This window comes from Mytilus galloprovincialis, chromosome 3 (assembly GCF_965363235.1).
Source record: "Mytilus galloprovincialis chromosome 3, xbMytGall1.hap1.1, whole genome shotgun sequence".
NCBI lineage: Eukaryota > Metazoa > Mollusca > Bivalvia > Mytilida > Mytilidae > Mytilus > Mytilus galloprovincialis.
The window spans coordinates 3299101-3320063 of NC_134840.1; the positions used below are offsets into that span (position 1 = coordinate 3299101).

The following is a 20963-nucleotide window of genomic DNA, read 5'->3' on the forward strand; positions in this document are numbered from 1 at the left end:
CTACCTTGACCAAAAACTTTAACCTGAAATTTGCACTATCATTTTCTATGTTCAGTGAACCGTAAAATTGGGGTCAAAACTCTAATTTGGCATTTAAATTAGAAAGATCATATCATAGGGCAGATGTATACTAAGTTTCAAGTTGATTGGACTTCAACTTCATCAAAAACTACCTTGACCAAAAACTTTAACCTGAAGCCAAAAACTTTAACCTGAAATTTGCACTATCATTTTCTATGTTCAGTGAACCGTAAAATTGGGGTCAAAACTCTAATTTGGCATTTAAATTAGAAAGATCATATCATAGGGCACATGTATACTAAGTTTCAAGTTGATTGGACTTCAACTTCATCAAAAACTACCTTGACCAAAAACTTTAACCTGAAGCCAAAAACTTTAACCTGAAATTTGCACTATCATTTTCTATGTTCAGTGAACCGTAAAATTGGGGTCAAAACTCTAATTTGACATTTAAATTAGAAAGATCATATCATAGGGCACATGTATACTAAGTTTCAAGTTGATTGGACTTCAACTTCATCAAAAACTACCTTGACCAAAAACTTTAACCTGAAATTTGCACTATCATTTTCTATGTTCAGTGAACCGTAAAATTGGGGTCAAAACTCTAATTTGGCATTTAAATTAGAAAGATCATATCATAGGGCACATGTATACTAAGTTTCAAGTTGATTGGACTTCAACTTCATCAAAAACTACCTTGACCAAAAACTTTAACCTGAAGCCAAAAACTTAAACCTGAAATTTGCACTATCATTTTCTATGTTCAGTGAACCGTAAAATTGGGGTCAAAACTCTAATTTGGCATTTAAATTAGAAAGATCATATCATAGGGCACATGTATACTAAGTTTCAAGTTGATTGGACTTCAACTTCATCAAAAACTACCTTGACCAAAAACTTTAACCTGAAGCCAAAAACTTTAACCTGAAATTTGCACTATCATTTTCTATCAGTGAACCGTAAAATTGGGGTCAAAACTCTAATTTGGCATTTAAATTAGAAAGATCATATCATAAGGAACATGTGTACTAAGTTTCAAGTCGATTGGACTTCAACTTCATCAAAAACTACCTCGACCAAAAACTTTAACCTGAAGCGGGACAGACGGACGAACGGACGAACGGACGAACGAACGGACGGACGAACGGACGCACAGACCAGAAAACATAATGCCCCTCTACTATCGTAGGTGGGGCATAAATATTGATAGGTCATGGACCTCCCTTTCAAGATATTTGAGATTTTAAATATGGCGGGAAAAGGCTGAATCCGACTTTTACCTTATATTTTCATTGGTATTATTTGGGTCTCAAAACAAAAGAAAGAAAATCAAGAATCTTCTAAAAGTTTTGTAAATGACCTTTCATGAGCTATTAAGTCTTATATGAAAAAATAAATGGGTGTTATGGGGCAAAATATTTTACCTTGTATTGTATGGAAAAACACCAAGGAGTCTGAATATTTGACATGAATTCAAAAACATTGCCTAAGTACATCCTTAAACAGCTAAATAATCATTGATGCAAGATCTACATATAAAATTCCATTGAACATTTATTTGTGTTATCCAAAATGCAGTGAACTGTGGACAAGGTTTATTGCCAAAGTTTATCAGTCAAGCTGACCTTGAGATAAGACACACTAATATGTATAGCATATATATCAATAATTCCACATAGGACAAAAGATAGAATCACAGCTTTATATATGTTTTATCTAAGTCCTCTGTTTACTGAAGCTATGGTGTGTTAAGTTCACTTTGTCCAGCCATTTTGTTTTAACCCCCAATGTATCAATATTCTAAACACAGCCAACAAATGTTTTACTTGCAGTACTTAAAACATTATACAACTCCTATTTGTATTGGATCTGGCAGTCAATCAAATGGAATGCATACAGCTCACTCCTGTCTTTCATCAATGTTGTTTTGAAGGTTACAGAATATTAAAAACAACAAGTATAGATGTGATAAAACAATTTAATTAAGTCATTCTGTTGGCATCTATAACAAATACTAGCCAAGTTAAAAACTTACTCCTTCAAATACATAATGGGTGTGAAAATAGAAATGTCATACATACAAAGGTAAAACGTCCCAGGAGGCATGTAAATAGAGTTACTCGTCTTGCCATCATTTTGATTTTATTCCTACCATATACAATCAATAATACAAGAAAACCTAGCTCACAACAAATAACATTTGTTTACATCTGAACACTCCTTTAATGGAAGAAATGTTAGTTAAAGCAATGAGTATTCACAAAAGCTGTTAAGGTTATTTATATTATACAGGATAACATGTTTGTATTACATTATAAATAATAAAAATAATAAATCAAATTAATAATTTACATTATTTGAATAAAAACTGTTTAGAATCATCAATAATGAAGTAATTTAAATACATTTTGGGATTCTGCTTACATAATTCTTTGGAATACATTATCAAACATAAATTTCTCTTTTTTAAAGAAATTAGTTGTGTTATTTGTGTTAAACCTCTCATAAAGATATACAAATAAGCTGTACACAAGATTTACCTTAACAATTAAGTATCAGACACACATACAACTCATTTGTAATTCATGATTGATTATACTTTACAATTGATTTATTATCCAGTTGATTCTAGTTATAAGGGAGATAACCCATTTAGAACTAAGTTCCATCACCCATTGTAAACACACTATAAGACCAGTATTTCCATCAATTGTAAGCAAGAAAAAAATAAGTCTATTCTCTAATATAAGACACAAAAAGTATTCCTGGCAAGCTATAAAATAATGATGTTGTCATAACTTTACAACTAAACTTGTTCTCAAGTTATACTTAATTGTGTATGCCTATAGAGTAATACTGATCACAAGATCAGTTATAATTGTTTATGTACTTCATTTCTGACCAAATGAAACAGTATACATGAGAGATTTTTATTTTTCATTTTATTTCGGAATCAGTAAAACAGGTCAATAATGTGTTGGTAGGCATCAATTATTCAAAGACTACTAGAACAAACTTTAAAGCTGCAAAGATTTATTTTTTATTTTTGAATAATGAAGGATATTTTTAACTTGGCTATGGAAATAAAACAACAACAAACTATCTACAGGTCATTTGTAAAGGTGGAATGTTTTAACAACAACAACAAAAACTCTCCCAAATTAGTACTCATGACTTAAAAACCAACTACTGTACACCATCAACTACTGTGTTTGTGTTTAGTCCAGGTTTACATAGAAAGATTTAAACATTCTTACACAAGGAAAACAACTGACAAATATATTGTTTAACTCACAATTTAAAGCTCAATGCAGATGAAAGAACTTCCTCTTTTTTTATTATAATTACTTAAACAATCTTTTTGTATCAACTACACTTCATATTATTGTTGACTTGATATCCATTACATTACTATTAATTACTTCCTTATTAAATATATTCTTATCAGAGGACCACTACAGCGTTAAACATAGTCATCTAAAGCCATGGAATTATTATATCAACACTTTATTCCATGTCTAAACTTATAAGGAAGACAAATTCATCACAAAAACAGCTATAAAGGTATAATAATAAATCATCCTGTTCTATTGTTAGTAGAAATTTAAATGTTTCCTACTTAATAGTAATTTAACAATTTACTACATGCTTCCTCACTAGAAATCATTTTCTTTTGTCATTTACATGTATTTCAATGAGAAGGACTTTCAAACAGTCATCTTCACAGATTTTTCTATCATAAATAAAAAAAAATCTTAACGATATATTTTGAACACTGCATGTTATGTGACTGACAAAAATCAGTCTTACAAATATAACATCAAAAGCTCTGTTTTCCCATGGTATAAACTACAATCACAGTACAATACATAGAGGTGAAACCTAAACGTTAACATCCATATTCTAACAAGTTCAGAAGAAGAAATTGAAACCAAACCTTCAAAGTAAATGAGACAGAAGATTACTTACAAGTACAATTCAGCAGGCATAGAAAACATTAAAAAAAATCCTCTTAAGTTTCTTGATCTCCAATTTATTTCATCACATAAAAATAAACAAATTGTAAAAGTGAAAAGTAGAAATTTGTGAACTTTTCTTTCTCTATTGAACACACAGTTTATGGTATCTTATTTGCACAATACCCTTCTGAAGTATCAAAATATTTCATATTAATTTTAACTTCTGCTACTTAGAATATCTGGGCTGACACCATTGTCAACCACATCTCCATCTGATACTAAAATCCTTGCGAAGTAAACAAAAAATTAGGTTACAGCTACTTTTAAAAGTACAAGCAATCTTCATGTACATTTCTAAGGATACATATAAACTGTACATTACAAAGACATATTCAAAATGTAGATCTTTAAAGCTGTACATAAACTGCACATCTGTCATAATATTAAAGCATTTGTAGAGTTGAAGAGACAATAAATAGATGTTTAAAGAAGAATGACAGGCATGTTTGCCCTTTCAAACACTAACATAAACTCTGGTTTAGTTGTTAGCTTAGTAACACTTTCATGGCATGTCTCATTTAAAACTTCTGTATCACAGCTGCATCATCTCCCTTGCATTTGATTAGGCTTATCTTTGTGAACTTCCCCAAAGAATCAAGAATTTTAACATCCATGAACCATAATTTCCATAAATATTACTCAAACAAAAGGCGACTCGAATTCTAACTAACTTCTTATCAAAAGAAATTGATACCAAATCAACTGATTCAGTTATTACAGTTAAAAAAGTGGTATTTCGGAGACTCCAAAATCTTACCCAAAATCGCTCAACTGGACCAAAACTCAACTTGTTATAATAAAACAAATATTCCAAATATCTAATAAATTAACTAAGGCATTCAGACAATATGTGGTCTACAATAATGACAGACAGGTATACTAACTGACACATTGCATTCTTATAGTTTTCTTCCACTAAACTTCTGGGAATACTAATATCAGGATATATATCTTTCCTATCAATTTTGCTTTTAAAATCTTGTAAAATATGAGATCAAATGAAAACATTGCCCCTATTTGTAGATGAAAGATTTATCAAATATAGACCCAAACTGCAGGAACTAAAAACATTAAAATATCTCAAAAGTCTTAAAATCTTCCTAAATATAGTATAAATCTACTCGTCATTTTGGAATCAATTCCCAGGTGGATCCAGCCACTTTTAAAAGGGGGTTTCCCAACCCAGGATAAAAAAGGGGGGTTACAAATATATGTCCCCATTCAAATGCATTCATTGTCCAAAAAAGGGGGGTTTCCAACCCCCCCCCCCCCCCAAACCCAACACCCCAACCCTCACCCCCTCTAGATCCACCATTGCAACTAATACTGAATAAAACAGGATGGATTTAATGGAAATCAAATAATGGATTGATAGCTCGATGCCAAACGCCCAAAACCTTATCCAATGAAAATATATTGTATAATATTCTATAAGAATTAAAATAAAATGGGTTTCCTTGGTCCCTCAAATATTTATAATCTGGTATTCATAACATATTGCTTAAATAACTTTCTGTTTCAATAATTCCTTTCTGCTGACTTAAAACTAAACAAAATACAGTACATAAATTTGTAGCACTTTCTATTGTAAAATTCTATTGCACAATTTCAGTAGCATTTCTGTGATTAATTAGACTAGTAAATTATCGAATTCAAACAAACATACATAAAGACATTAATACAAATTAAAATATATCCTGATTGGAATCAAATATAGTGAGAGAAAAAAATGACCATTACTAGCTGTCAAAAAGCTAAACATAATTTACATTCTAATGCAACATTGTTTGTAACGTTCATTAAGAGTTGATACCGTCACTTATTTTCATGGCATCAATTCACAACATGAAAACGTACAAGCAAGCACAGACAACATATGACAGATTTTAAATGTATGTTTTAACGTTGTTTTCTCTATCAGTTTCATTAGAATGGAGATAACAATATTGTATATTATGCTCCAACAGCAGCAATTGGTGCAATACCAGTAAATTAATTGCAACCATCAAATCACCAATTGATACTGTCAGAGCTCAAATACAATACAGTTTTCTCCTAATTAATTAACATAAAGAAATGTAGTCAGTATGACAGTAATATTTCTGAAAAGGATATTGAACTAAACTTGTCAAAGTTATTAAAATATTTATTATTGAACATGTTGAATTCATTAATATTTACTGTTTCAATTATTGTGTTTTTTTAAATAACTTGCATATGTATTACAAGGTGGAATAGGCTTTTTCTGTGTAAAGTGCAGACTTTGGTATAATAAATATTCATTATAGGGATATGTTGCATGAAGTGCCAGTCTTTGTAAGAATCAGGCAATTTAGGTAAAAATTAAAACATGATAAAAAAAAAAAACACCGAGCTAATCATGCTATTTAATACTAACCATCATCCTGAGTTTAAAATTATTAGTCTTCCGTTTGTGTGTGTCTGGTAATGTCAAATAACTTGGTTAGAAAATTGGTTAGAATGATAGCAAATTACAGAGTTATCTCCCCTTATTCGTTAATTTCTAGGTGGCACGGTAGTATTTGCATTCCAGAATTTAGGTTGCTCTTTTGTGTACCCTACTTAGGTAAATGTATCTAAACAGTGTGATTGGACAAAAAATACAGTATCAACTGAACATACTTTCCCAAACTGAGGGATGAATCAGGTGTAGAAAAATATGAAATAATTTTACATACAGATGAAAATGAATTTTTGAGAATTTTTTTAAATTTTGTATTCTCTGCACCATAAAAACCTAAAATTACTAGTGGCCTTAGGTTTCTAAAAATAGCAAAAAAAGTAAACGGTCATGATACATATTCAAATTCATTTCTGAATAGTAAAATGAAAGTACTTCAGTTAAGTGTGAATGTAGGTTTTTTTGCAGTGTTAGAAAGTGGTGAAAATTCTAAAAAGGCTATCATTATCCCTATGGGCCAGGAAATACTACCGTGCCACCTCTAATGCATTTCAACCAAATTGTATCTTCTATTACCAGAACAGAAAACGGAAATGAATGTTATTTCTGTGCATAACTACATATTATGAACTGAAATCAATGTCAAATTGGGTGGGGTTTATTGGTCATGTTTTCACCACTGCCTGATTCTTAGGCAGATTGACACTTTAAAAATCAAGAAAAATTCCCACAAAACCATATACATGAAAACTGAAGTCATTCCATTTATAAATAGTTTTCCGAGTATACCACACAAATACATTGAATATATGATATATATGTATAATAAAGACATAATCCAATAAATTGTTGGTAATAATTGTTTTAAAATCTATATGCATCAAGATAACGATGGTAAATCTTCAAGACTTGCAATAACATTATTCAAGACTATCTTTTATATTCTTAGAGTTTAACATTTTTTATTTTTGACATTTTTCAAATTCCTCAACGATTGAATCTGATATGTGTCCATCTTATATTAGACATACTTTTCATCTTGCAAGTCTCAAAGTAAAACCAATTTCTGACAATGTTGAAAGGATGGACATGTATGTGTATCTGTATATTATTTTATAACAGATACAATCTTTTGGATCAACCATCATATAACTAGACTTTAGGCATTGTGGGGCCTTTTTTGTCCATCTTCTGCTTATTCATGCAGAAAGGGAATGATGGTTTGAAAACAGAAAAGTTTGGAAGTTATACCAAAGAAAGTGCATGTGGAATGGTTTAAAGAATTAACACACTGAAACACTTTGTTAGACTGCATCTAAATTTGAACCACCAAAGTTAATGTTGTGGGTCTGACAAAAAGGATCTGAGAGTCAACAGATGCAATAAGATGAAAAAAGCTCACAAAGACCCAAGGGCTAGGTCACTAAAAATAAATCAAATTTACAAAATAAATCTGTTAAAAATAAATTAAGTAGCAATTCCAATCAAGATTAATGAAGTATTAATGAGAAGCATGATGAGGATTAGTTATAACATGTGTTGTCCTAGTTAATCTGATGGATTGGGATACCCAAAAAGTAAAAACATCAAATTGACAAGTCTTATGAAAAAAGCATGATAATGAGAATTTTTTTTAAAGAAAATCCAAACCATAAAAACAAAATCTTTCAACAATCAAAAACTACAAGGTTATCATGACAGACTGATACCCTAAGGTTATCATTATAAAATGTTGACATAAAATTGCAATGCCATATTGATTACCCAAGTTTGGCATGAGTCCGGGGATTGACAAACTGTTAACCTAAGTATGTCTCGACGTACTGATAACATCATGTAGACATGACATACTGTTAACCTTAGACGGACATGACATACTGATAACCTAAGTATGTCATGACATACTGATGATATTATGCTGCCATGACATACTGTAACATTAGTATATCATGACATACTGATAACATAAGTATTACATGATAAACTATTAACCTTCAATGGACATGACATACTGTTAACATTAGACATATCATGACATACTGATAAGACTAGGCTGACATGACAAACTGTTAACCTAAGTATGTCATGACATACTGATGATATTATGCTGCCATGACATACTGTAACATTAGTATATCATGACATACTGATAACATAAGTATTACATGATAAACTATTAACCTTCAATGGACATGACATACTGTTAACATTAGACATATCATGACATACTGATAAGACTAGGCTGACATGACAAACTGTTAACCTAAGTATGTCATGACATACTGGTATTCTTAGCTGGACATGACATACTGTTAGATTTAAGTTAATGACATACTGATCATGCTGATAACAAAAGTAATATCTAATGGATGAAAGTTTTTTATAACAGAAAGTTTGATTCTAGCTCTAATGTCAATAAGGATGAAAAAATCAGGTAAAGGCTGTTAGTGATGATGAGAATTGAAAATCTGAATATTTTCTTTATTTGAATTTCCGTTTCAAAATTAAATAAATAAATATATATCAATTATTAATCCTATCTACTTCAATAGGAAAAAATTAATAAAATTGAAGTGACATCAGTATTTATGTTTGAACAGTTTTCCTCTTATACATGGATACTTAATAACACCCGTTAATACAATAGGAATTAACTAAGTCACATTTATCTATAAAACATCATTAAAAAAAAATACATTATTCCTGTGCATATAAATATTGAGTTACAAATAATCTCAAAAATGAAACTGCGAACTTGCATCAGGAAGTTTTCAAGTGTCCATTACTAGGTTGTCTTGTGTCATTTATAAGTGCTCCATTTTTTTCTGTAGGATCACCTGAGCCATTTCGATGTTTTAAAGTTGTGTGCTTTTTAGCTTCTAATGCAACACCTTCCTGACCCTGATTGTCAACTTCCTGTTTTGAGCTTTCACTTCCTGATAAACAACCTTTCATGATGTCAATAACTTTGGTTTCTTCTAAATCACACACCGTGAGTGGAGAAGCTTTTTTACATATCCAGTACATAAATTTGGCTAGGAAAGGAAGGACCAAGGTTTGATGAAATAATGCACAAAGTCTATAATAAGGTCCATAGAATGGGTCCGATATAGCAGGACACAGCATGTTGTTTAAATTCACCTTAAATACCTGAAATATAACAACCATTATATTACTTGTACTGAAACCAATAACAGATATACATATGGTGACCTATAGTTGTTAATTTTTGTGTCAATGTGGTCTCTTGAGGACAGTTGTCTCATTGGCAATCATACCACGTCTTCTTTTATATATTAACATAACTTTACAAATGATCTATATTTGAATCTACCATGATAATAGGGGTCAAATGTTACTGCCCCAGACAAAAACTTTAGAATATAAGTTATTGTTAAATAAAATATTGCTATTCAACCTCTTCTGTCTGATAATATGCCAACACTATCTCATTTATAGATGAACTAATATCAGTCTTGGATTCAGTGATTTTCTCTATATTTGTAACAGTTGGACAAAAGATAGCACCTGGAAACTATCAACCTAAATGTTGGTCTATATTAACCTGCTATGACCTTGACCTATTGACCTAAAAAAAAATCATTACTGGGAATTTCCCCTTACCATGCAGGGGCCATAATCAGGAAAAGTTTGATAGGTATTCCAATGACTCAAAAAATATGTCAGGAAATCTTAATGTCCCTATCCAAGAGGATAGCAAACAGTATTATATATGACAAACAACAATTCAAACTTACAAATCCTATGTACTGTAGAGTTATAAAATGGTATATGTAGGTACTGCCAACAGATACAGCTGCCCAACTTAAGTCCCACATTGGCTCTGGGTTATAAACACCTGAAACATATCAATACATTTTAATTACTCAAAACTAAAAGAAAATACTTTTTTTCTAAAAGAAAAATCTGTTTGAAAACATGTCTATTTTAAAATTTATCAATCCCAAATCATATCACTACCATATCGAAATTTATTGACTTTAAATTGATTCTATCTTGAAATGTATTTACTGGTATCTCAAATGGCTCTGACTTGGAAACCTTTTAAATCATCTAAAATACATTTTCTTCTTGAAAATTATTGCTCAAAATATCAGTAGGAGCAATAAAAGCCTTAAATCTGACTTGACTAAAAAGAATAAATCTACTGCTTTTAATATTCTGTGATAAACTATTTTTATCATAGACTCAACAACATATGATTTTTACCATATGATTATTTGGTATTTAGCAGGCTGATATGAAAAGTTTATCACATGCTTCCATTGTTATCACATGGCTTTTGGTAACGTTATCCCATGGAAATTCCAGTGATACTCAGCATATTCCAGAACATACACCTCAACAGTAGATTTTCAGTAAAAACATTACAAAGTAGGGTACAAAACAATTATCTGTGAACTGGAAAGTTTATTGTGTAAAATGTTAAAAAAAAAAAAAAAAAAAAAAAAATAACAAACAAATGAAAAATAAATGCATTTTTAAAAGTTTCAAACATAATTTATTTAGAAAGTCTCAGTTCTTCATTGGTCAAAATAAAAAAAAAATCTTGCTTTCTTCTGAAATTCTCATGGTCACGTCATGAAAAAAGGCGACCATGTCTGATCATATCACATAGAAAGAACATATCTTTTTGCAGGCTGCCAAGTCATTCTAAAAGAAGGATTTAGAGTGTCTGCATATTGTCTAAAAATCATTAGAGAAACAGATTCCACCACCAAATGTTGTGCAATACAAAATTATAATCTACTCTTGACATTTGAATTTTAAATATTTAAAATTCTTGGCAAGCCTCACAATTTTAATTTCAAAATTTTAGTGTAAAGAGTGAATAAATATTGTATCACATTTGATGCAGTGGTAGAATCTACATTGTATATGTAACATTTTTCTTTCATGACTTACCGCCTTTCATTATAAGATAAAACGGTATAATAAGCATCAGTATGTGTTGTATGTAGTATACTTCAATTTCAAATGGTAGCTGAAAATAGAAACAAAAAAGTTATTTGATGTCTAGGAATATCAACCTCTACTACAAAAAAAATGTAAGGGGTTCCGTGGAAGCCTGTGTCTCTGCAGTAATTGCTGCTGTCAGCATAAAACTGTAAAGATAATAACAACAAGAATGTGTCCCTAGTACAGGGATGCCCCATCCGCACTATCAGTTTCTATGTTCAATGAACCGTGAAAATTGAGGAAAATCTCTAACATTTGTCTAATTTGGCATTAAAATTAGAAAGATCATAGCATAGGGAACATGTGTAATAAGTTTCAAGTTGATTGGACTTCAACTTCATCAAAAACTACCTCAAACAAAAACTTTAACCTGAAGCAGGACAGACGGATGGACGAACAGGCTGACGAACATACGAACGAACGGATGCACAGACCAGAAAACATAATGTCCATAAATGGGGCATAAAAATACAGAACTTCGTGGAAAATTCAAAATGGAAAGTCCCTATTTAAATGCAAAAACAATAGCTCAGTAAAACACATCAAACGAATGGATGTCTTGCAATGTAATTTGTCTTTTCGTGGTCATGCCATGTGATGTGACTGATAAATCTTGTTATTTATTTTTCATCTAGTCCAGAATTAAATAATAAATTAATTAATTGTAGGTTATTAACATCACCTTTAGCATGTAAGGCCCTTTTTATTGGTGGAGGAAGCCAGAGTACTCGAAGATAACAACAAACCTTCATTAGAAAACTTGCATTCCGAGTCACTTAAGACAGGAAATAAACACACCTGTCATGTGTACGGTTCAAACTCACAACCTAAGTGTTGGCAGGCAATTGATTGCTGAAGATATACTACATAGATAAAGAAAGATGTGGTATGAGTGCCAATGAGACAACTCTCCATCCAACTAACAATTTATAAACCATTTGTAAACCATTATAGGTCAAGGTGTGGCCTTCAACATGGAGCCTTGGCTCACACAGAACAACAATTGAATGTTGTTAGCTTTAGTGAAAAATGAAAATTTGTTTAATGGTTACAGAGATACTATCATTGTGGTAACTACCAAATGACTTTATACAAGAGTGCACACGCTGAAATGTCTCGCCTTCTATACTAATCATTGATATTATGTTGATAGTCCTAAGTATAAAGCTAAGCTTTATTACAACTGTCACATAAACTTAACATTAACCAAGATAACTAAACAAAGACCAATGAACCTTGAAAAAGAGGTCCAGGTCAGATGAACCATGCCAGGCAGACAGGTACAGCTAACAATGCTTCTATACAACATATATAGTTGACACATTACTTATAGTTTAAGAAAAATAGACCAAAACACAACCAGGTGCTCCGCAGGGCGCAGCTTTATACGACCGCAGAGGTCGAACCCTGAACAGTTGGGGCAAGTATGGACAAAACATTCAAGCGTGATACAGCTCTGAATTTGGATTGTGATCAAATTTTTGACATTACATGGTTTTTTTTTACACAAAACAAATGTCAAGATTTTACAAATCAATTAAAGATTTCTTCAAACTTTTTAAATCTAAAATTAAATAGTTGACACAGCATAGGTTTCTGACACAGAATGAATGTGGTCTAATGAACTTAAAAGTTTTTTTTTTTGCCTTTGAGCAATTCACTATGCTGTTGAATATTAATCCTCTCAAAAAAATGTTTGAAGAAATTTTCTTTTTATTTATGAAATCTGAAATGAGAAAAATTTAACCCCCCCCCCCCTTTTTTTCACATCCCTGTTTCCCTTTTTCAAAACTGATATCAATTCAAATTTCTAATAGAGTTTGCAACAATAACTACTCTTTTAAATACATCATAAAATATTAAAATGTAAAATAAAGTGCTTGTTATCACTGAATGGTAAAGATTGGTTGGTAGTAAAAGTGAATATACATTGTTTATTGTATAAAACAATAAAAAAAACTTCATCAGCAACATTTTATATTGGCAAATTTCCAATGAAGTTATTTACATAAAGTTATTGGCAAATAAAAATAGAAAATGACATCATAGTCATGTCTGGCAAATGTCCAACATACATTATCTAAAAACATTTTAGATAAGATAAGGAAAAAAAGCTTCATCAGCAACATTTTATATTGGCAAATTTCCAATGAAGTTATTTACATAAAGTTATTGACAAATAAAAATAGAAAATGACATCATAGTCATGTCTGGCAAATTTCCAACATATATTATCAACTACTATTCTATACAAAGAAAGATAACTCCAATTGAAAATTAATTGCTATTGCACAATATTGTGCAATTAGATATTTCTTGATATTGTGCAATACTGTGCAATTGAAAATTTCTTGCTATTGCACAATACTTGATATGGAATCCTGATTTGGACCAACTTGAAAACTGGGCCCATAATCAAAAATCAAAGTACATATTTAGATAAAGCATATCAAATAAGCCCAAGAATTTAATTTTTGTTAAAATCAAACTTAGTTTAATTTTGGACCCTTTGGACCTTTATGTAGACCAATTTGAAAACTGGACCAAAAATTAGGAATCTACATACACAGTTAGATTTGGCATATCAAAGAACCCATTTATTCAATTTTTGATGAAATCAAACAAAGTTTAATTTTGGACCCCCATTTGGACCAACTTGAAAACTAGGCCAATAATTAAAAATCTAAGTACATTTTTAAATTCAGTATATCAAAGAACCCCAAGGATTCAATTTTTGTTAAAATCAAACTAAGTTTAATTTTGGACCCTTTGGACCTTAATGTAGACCAATTTGAAAACGGGACCAAAAATTAAGAATCTACATACATAGTTAGATTCGGCATATCAAAGAACCCCAATTATTCAATTTTTGATGAAATCACACAAAGTTCAATTTTGGACTCTTTGGGCCCCTTATTCCTAAACTGTTAGGACCAAAACTCCCAAAATCAAACCCAACCTTCCTTTTATGGTCATAAACCTTGTGTATAAATTTCATAGATTTCTATTTACTTATACTAAAGTTATTGTGCGAAAACCAAGAATAATGCTTATTTGGGCCCCTTTTTGGCCCCTAATTCATAAACTGTTGTGACCTTCACTCCAAAAATCAATCCCAACCTTCCTTTTGTGGTCATAAACCTTGTGTTAAAATTTCATTGATTTCTATTTACTTATACTAAAGTTATTGTGCGAAAACCAAGAATAATGCTTATTTGGGCCCTTTTTTGGCCCTTAATTCCTAAACTTTTGGAACCAAAACTCCCAAAATCAATCCCAACCTTCCTTTTGTGGTCATACACCTTGTGTCAAAATTTCATAGATTTCTATTCACTTAAACTAAAGTTATAGTGCGAAAACCAAGAAAATGCTTATTTGGGCCCTTTTTGGCCCCTAATTCCTAAAATGTTGGGACCAAAACTCCCAAAATCAATGCCAACCTTCCTTTTGTGGTCATAAACCTTGTGTTAAAATTTCATTGATTTCTATTCACTTTTACTAAAGTTAGAGTGCGAAAACTAAAAGTATTCGGATGACGACGACGACGACGACGATGCAGACGACGACGCCAACGTGATAGCAATATACGACCAAAAAATTAAAATTTTTGCGGTCGTATAAAAACTTAACACTGTGCAATGAACCGTGAAAATGAGGTCACGGTTAAATAAAACCTGCTCGACTGACATAAAGATCATAAAATATTTCCATACACCAAATATAGTTGACCTATGGCATATAGCATTAGATAAAAAGACCAAAACTCAAAACTTAACTTTGACCACTGAACCATGAAAATGAGGTCAAGGTCACATGACATCTGCCCGCTAGACATGTACACTTAACAATCATTCCATACAACAAATATAGTAGACCTATTGCATATGGTATGAGAAAAACAGACCAAAACACAAAAATTTAACTATAACCACTGAACCATGAAAATGAGGTCAAGGTCAGATGACACCTGCCAATTGGACATGTACACCTTACAGTCCTTCCATACACCGAATATACTAGCCCTATTGCTTATAGTATCTGAGATATGGACTTGACCACCAAAACTTAACCTTGTTCACTGATCCATGAAATGAGGTCGAGGTCAAGTGAAAACTGTCTGACAGACACAAGGACCTTGCAAGGTACGCACATATCAAATATAGTTATCCTATTACTTATAATAAGAGAGAATTCAACATTACAAAAAATTTGAACTTTTTTTTCAAGTGGTCACTGAACCATGAAAATGAGGTCAAGGACATTGGACATGTGACTGACGGAAACTTCGTAACATGAAGCATCTATATACAAAGTATGAAGCATCCAGGTCTTCCACCTTCTAAAATATAAAGCTTTTAAGAAGTGAGCTAACGCCGCCGCCGTAGCCGCCGCCGGATCACTATCCCTATGTCGAGCTTTCTGCAACAAAAGTTGCAGGCTCGACAAAAATTAAACAAGATGTGGTATGATTACCAGTCAGACAAATATTGAGACCAAATTATTTAGATGTAAGCAACTATATATCAGTCACTATATGACCTTCAACAATGAACAATTTCACAATATCTGGACCGTGTGTTGTTCATGTTTTTAGGTCTTTGGTTTGTCTTCACATGAACCATGAAAATGAGGTCAAGGTCAGTTGAACCATATGCCAGACAGACATGTACAGCTAACAATGCTTCCATACAACAAATATAGATGACCTATTGCTTATAGTTAAAGAAAATAGACCAAAACACAAAAACTTAACACTGAGCAATGAACCATGAAAACCAGGTCAAGGTCAAATAAAACCTGCACGACTGACATATAGATCATAAAATATTTCCATACACCAAATATAGTTGACCTATGACATATAGTATTAGATAAAAAGACCATAACTCAAAAACTTAACTTTGACCACTGAACCATGAAAATGAGGTCAAGGTCAGATGACATCTGCCCGCTAGACATGTACACCTTACAATCATTCCATACATCAAATATAGTAAACCTATTGCATAAAGTATGAGAAAACAGACCAAAACACAAAAACTTAACTATAACCACTGAACCATGAAAATGAGGTCAAGGTCAGATGACACCTGCCAATTGGACATGTACACCTTACAGTCCTTCCATACACCGAATATACTAGCCCTATTGCTTATAGTATCTGAGATATGGACTTGACCACCAAAACTTAACCTTGTTCACTGATCCATGAAATGAGGTCGAGGTCAAGTGAAAACTGTCTGACAGACACAAGGACCTTGCAAGGTACGCACATATCAAATATAGTTATCCTATTACTTATAATAAGAGAGAATTCAACATTACAAAAAATTTGAACTTTTTTTTTAAGTGGTCACTGAACCATGAAAATGAGGTCAAGGACATTGGACATGTGACTGACGGAAACTTCGTAACATGAAGCATCTATATACAAAGTATGAAGCATCCAGGTCTTCCACCTTCTAAAATATAAAGCTTTTAAGAAGTGAGCTAACGCCGCCGCCGTAGCCGCCGCCGCTGCCGGATCACTATCCCTATGTCGAGCTTTCTGCAACAAAAGTTGCAGGCTCGACAAAAATTAAACAAGATGTGGTATGATTACCAGTCAGACAAATATTGAGACCAAATTATTTAGATGTAAGCAACTATATATCAGTCACTATATGACCTTCAACAATGAACAATTTCACAATATCTGGACCGTGTGTTGTTCATGTTTTTAGGTCTTTGGTTTGTCTTCACATGAACCATGAAAATGAGGTCAAGGTCAGTTGAACCATATGCCAGACAGACATGTACAGCTAACAATGCTTCCATACAACAAATATAGATGACCTATTGCTTATAGTTAAAGAAAATAGACCAAAACACAAAAACTTAACACTGAGCAATGAACCATGAAAACCAGGTCAAGGTCAAATAAAACCTGCACGACTGACATATAGATCATAAAATATTTCCATACACCAAATATAGTTGACCTATGACATATAGTATTAGATAAAAAGACCATAACTCAAAAACTTAACTTTGACCACTGAACCATGAAAATGAGGTCAAGGTCAGATGACATCTGCCCGCTAGACATGTACACCTTACAATCATTCCATACATCAAATATAGTAAACCTATTGCATAAAGTATGAGAAAAACAGACCAAAACACAAAAACTTAACTATAACCACTGAACCATGAAAATGAGGTCAAATTCAGATGACACCTGCCAATTGGACATGTACACCTTACAGTCCTTCCATACACCGAATATACTAGCCCTATTGCTTATAGTATCTGAGATATGGACTTGACCACCAAAACTTAACCTTGTTCACTGATCCATGAAATGAGGTCGAGGTCAAGTGAAAACTGTCTGACGGGCATGAGGACCTTGCAAGGTACGCACATACTAAATATAGTTATCCTATTACTTACAGTAATAGAGAATTTAACATTACAAAAAATCTGAACTTTTTTTTCTAGTGGTCACTGAACCATGAAAATGAGGTCAAGGACAATGGACATGTGACTGACGGAAACTTTGTAACATTAAGCATCTATACATATGGTATATACAAAATATGAAGCATCCAGGTCTTCCACCTTCTAAAATATATAGCTTTTAAGAAGTGAGCTAACACCACCGCTGCCGTAGCCGCTGCCATAGCCGCCGCCGGATCACTATCCCTATGTTGAGCTTTCTGCAACAAAAGTTGCAGGCTCGACAACAACAGAGTGGCACTGAGCAAACTATTTTACAATTAAGGCAGTCATAGTGCGAGATTACTTTTTTTGGCAAAATAATTCTCATGTTTGTATGAGACAAGCACCTGCCAAGGGTACTAATAATAAATCAATAAATCTAATAAAACTACAATGACATATAAATTACCTAGACTTCCTTAACCTAACCTCATCCATCATAGAACATTGATTTCTACTACAGAAACTAATGACTACAAACTTCTTTATAAAGAAACAGGATAACTTGATGTAATAATTAATGGAGAAGTTTGTTACATTTTTATTTCTAGATCTGCTTTAATGAGTCCATTAACTGCACTTATGGAAATAGATGAATGCATTGTCAAGAAAAGTACATCTTCAAAGTGTGAAGTTTATTTTCTTATTATTTTTCAATAAGAAGCAGAAAACAGCCATCATCATGAATCTATACGTTGTCTTTGCTAATTATTGTTGTAGTCTCTATGGTGATCTAAAGTATTTCTCAAAGTCCACATGAAAACCTTTATGCTTGCTTCTAAATTAACAAGAAGACTCTTGTGATTGTTACTAAAGTAACAGTCCCATGGTATACCTTCATGGTTGCTCCCAATGTTAGTCCCATAGAAGACACGTGTGTTTGCTCCTAAAGTAACAGTCCCCTAGAAGACCCTTGTGCTTTCTCCTAAAGTAAAAGTCCCCTAGAAGACCCTTGTGCTTTCTCCTAAAGTAAAAGTCCCCTAGAAGACCCTTGTGCTTTCTCCTAAAGTAACAGTACCCTAGAAGACCCTTGTGCTTTCTCCTAAAGTAAAAGTCCCCTAGAAGACCCTTGTGCTTTCTCTGAAAGAAACAGTCCCCTAAAAGACCCTTGTGCTTTCTCTGAAAGAAACAGTCCCATGGAAAACCTTGATGGTTGCTCCCAATGTTAGTCCCGTAGAAGACACTTGTGCTTGGTCCTTAAGTTACAGTCCTATGGAAAACCTTGATGGTTGCTCCCAATGTTAGTCCCATAGAAGACCCTTGTGCATGGTCCTTAAGTTACAGTCCCATGGAAAACCTTGATGGTTGCTCCCAATGTTAGTCCCATAGAAGACCCTTGTGCATGGTCCTTAAGTAACAGTCCTATGGAAAACCTTGATGGTTGCTCCCAATGTTAGTCCCATAGAAGACACTTGTGTTTGCCCCTAAATTAACAGTCCCATGGAACACCTTGATGGTTGCTCCAAGTGTTAGTCCCCTAGAAGACCCTTGTGCTTGCTCCTAAAGTTACAATCGCATAGAAGACCCTTGTGATTGCTCCTAAAGTAACAGTCCTATGGAAAACCTTTATGCTTGCTTCTAAATTAACAAGAAGACTCTTGTGATTGTTACTAAAGTAACAGTCCCATGGTATACCTTCATGGTTGCTCCCAATGTTAGTCCCATAGAAGACATGTGTGTTTGCTCCTAAAGTAACAGTCCCCTAGAAGACCCTTGTGCTTTCTCCTAAAGTAAAAGTCCCCTAGAAGACCCTTGTGCTTTCTCCTAAAGTAAAAGTCCCCTAGAAGACCCTTGTGCTTTCTCCTAAAGTAACAGTACCCTAGAAGACCCTTGTGCTTTCTCCTAAAGTAAAAGTCCCCTAGAAGACCCTTGTGCTTTCTCTGAAAGAAACAGTCCCCTAAAAGACCCTTGTGCTTTCTCTGAAAGAAACAGTCCCATGGAAAACCTTGATGGTTGCTCCCAATGTTAGTCCCATAGAAGACACTTGTGCTTGGTCCTTAAGTTACAGTCCTATGGAAAACCTTGATGGTTGCTCCCAATGTTAGTCCCATAGAAGACCCTTGTGCATGGTCCTTAAGTTACAGTCCCATGGAAAACCTTGATGGTTGCTCCCAATGTTAGTCCCATAGAAGACCCTTGTGCATGGTCCTTAAGTAACAGTCCTATGGAAAACCTTGATGGTTGCTCCCAATGTTAGTCCCATAGAAGACCCTTGTGCATGGTCCTTAAGTAACAGTCCTATGGAAAACCTTGATGGTTGCTCCCAATGTTAGTCCCATAGAAGACACTTGTGTTTGCCCCTAAATTAACAGTCCCATGGAACACCTTGATGGTTGCTCCAAGTGTTAGTCCCCTAGAAGACCCTTGTGCTTGCTCCTAAAGTTACAATCGCATAGAAGACCCTTGTGATTGCTCCTAAAGTAACAGTCCTATGGAACACCTTGATGATTGCTCCCAATGTTAGTCCCATAGAAGACCCTTGTGCTTGCTTCTAAAGTTACAATCGCATAGAAGACCCTTGTGATTGCCCCTAAAGTAACAGTCCCATGGAACACCTTGACGATTGCTCCCAATGTTAGTCCCCTAGAAGACCCTTGTGCATGGTCCTTAAGTTACAGTCCTATGGAAAACCTTGATGGTTGCTCCAAGTGTTAGTCCCATAGAAGACCCTTGTGCATGGTCCTTAAGTAACAGTCCTATGGAAAACCTTGATGGTTGCTCCCAATGTTAGTCCCATAGAAGACACTTGTGATTGCTCCTAAAGTAAGTCCCATGGAACACCTTGATGATTGCTCCCAATGTTAGTCCCCTAGAAGACCCTTGTGCTTGCTCCTAAAGTAACAGTCCCATGGAACACCTTGATGATTGCTCCCAATGTTAGTCCCATAGAAGACCCTTGTGCATGGTCCTTAAGTTACAGTCCCATGGAAAACCTTGATGGTTGCTCCCAATGTTAGTCCCATAGAAGACCCTTGTGCATGGTCCTTAAGTAACAGTCCTATGGAAAACCTTGATGGTTGCTCCCAATGTTAGTCCCA

The 20963-nt window shown here is 33.4% G+C and overlaps 1 protein-coding gene across 1 annotated transcript in view; it reads right to left on the bottom strand.

Moving 5' to 3' along the window:
• Positions 1-1988: 1988 nt before the first annotated feature.
• Positions 1989-20963, bottom strand: part of LOC143066961 (transmembrane protein 164-like) — a 45019-nt gene continuing 26044 nt past the window's right edge. The window contains exons 4-6 of the mRNA XM_076239850.1: positions 11392-11470; positions 10224-10324; positions 1989-9615 (exon numbers count right to left, since the gene is read on the bottom strand). Of these exons, the coding sequence (XP_076095965.1) occupies positions 9226-9615; positions 10224-10324; positions 11392-11470 (570 nt within the window). The 3' untranslated portion in view covers positions 1989-9225. The remainder of the gene's footprint in view (positions 9616-10223; positions 10325-11391; positions 11471-20963) is intronic.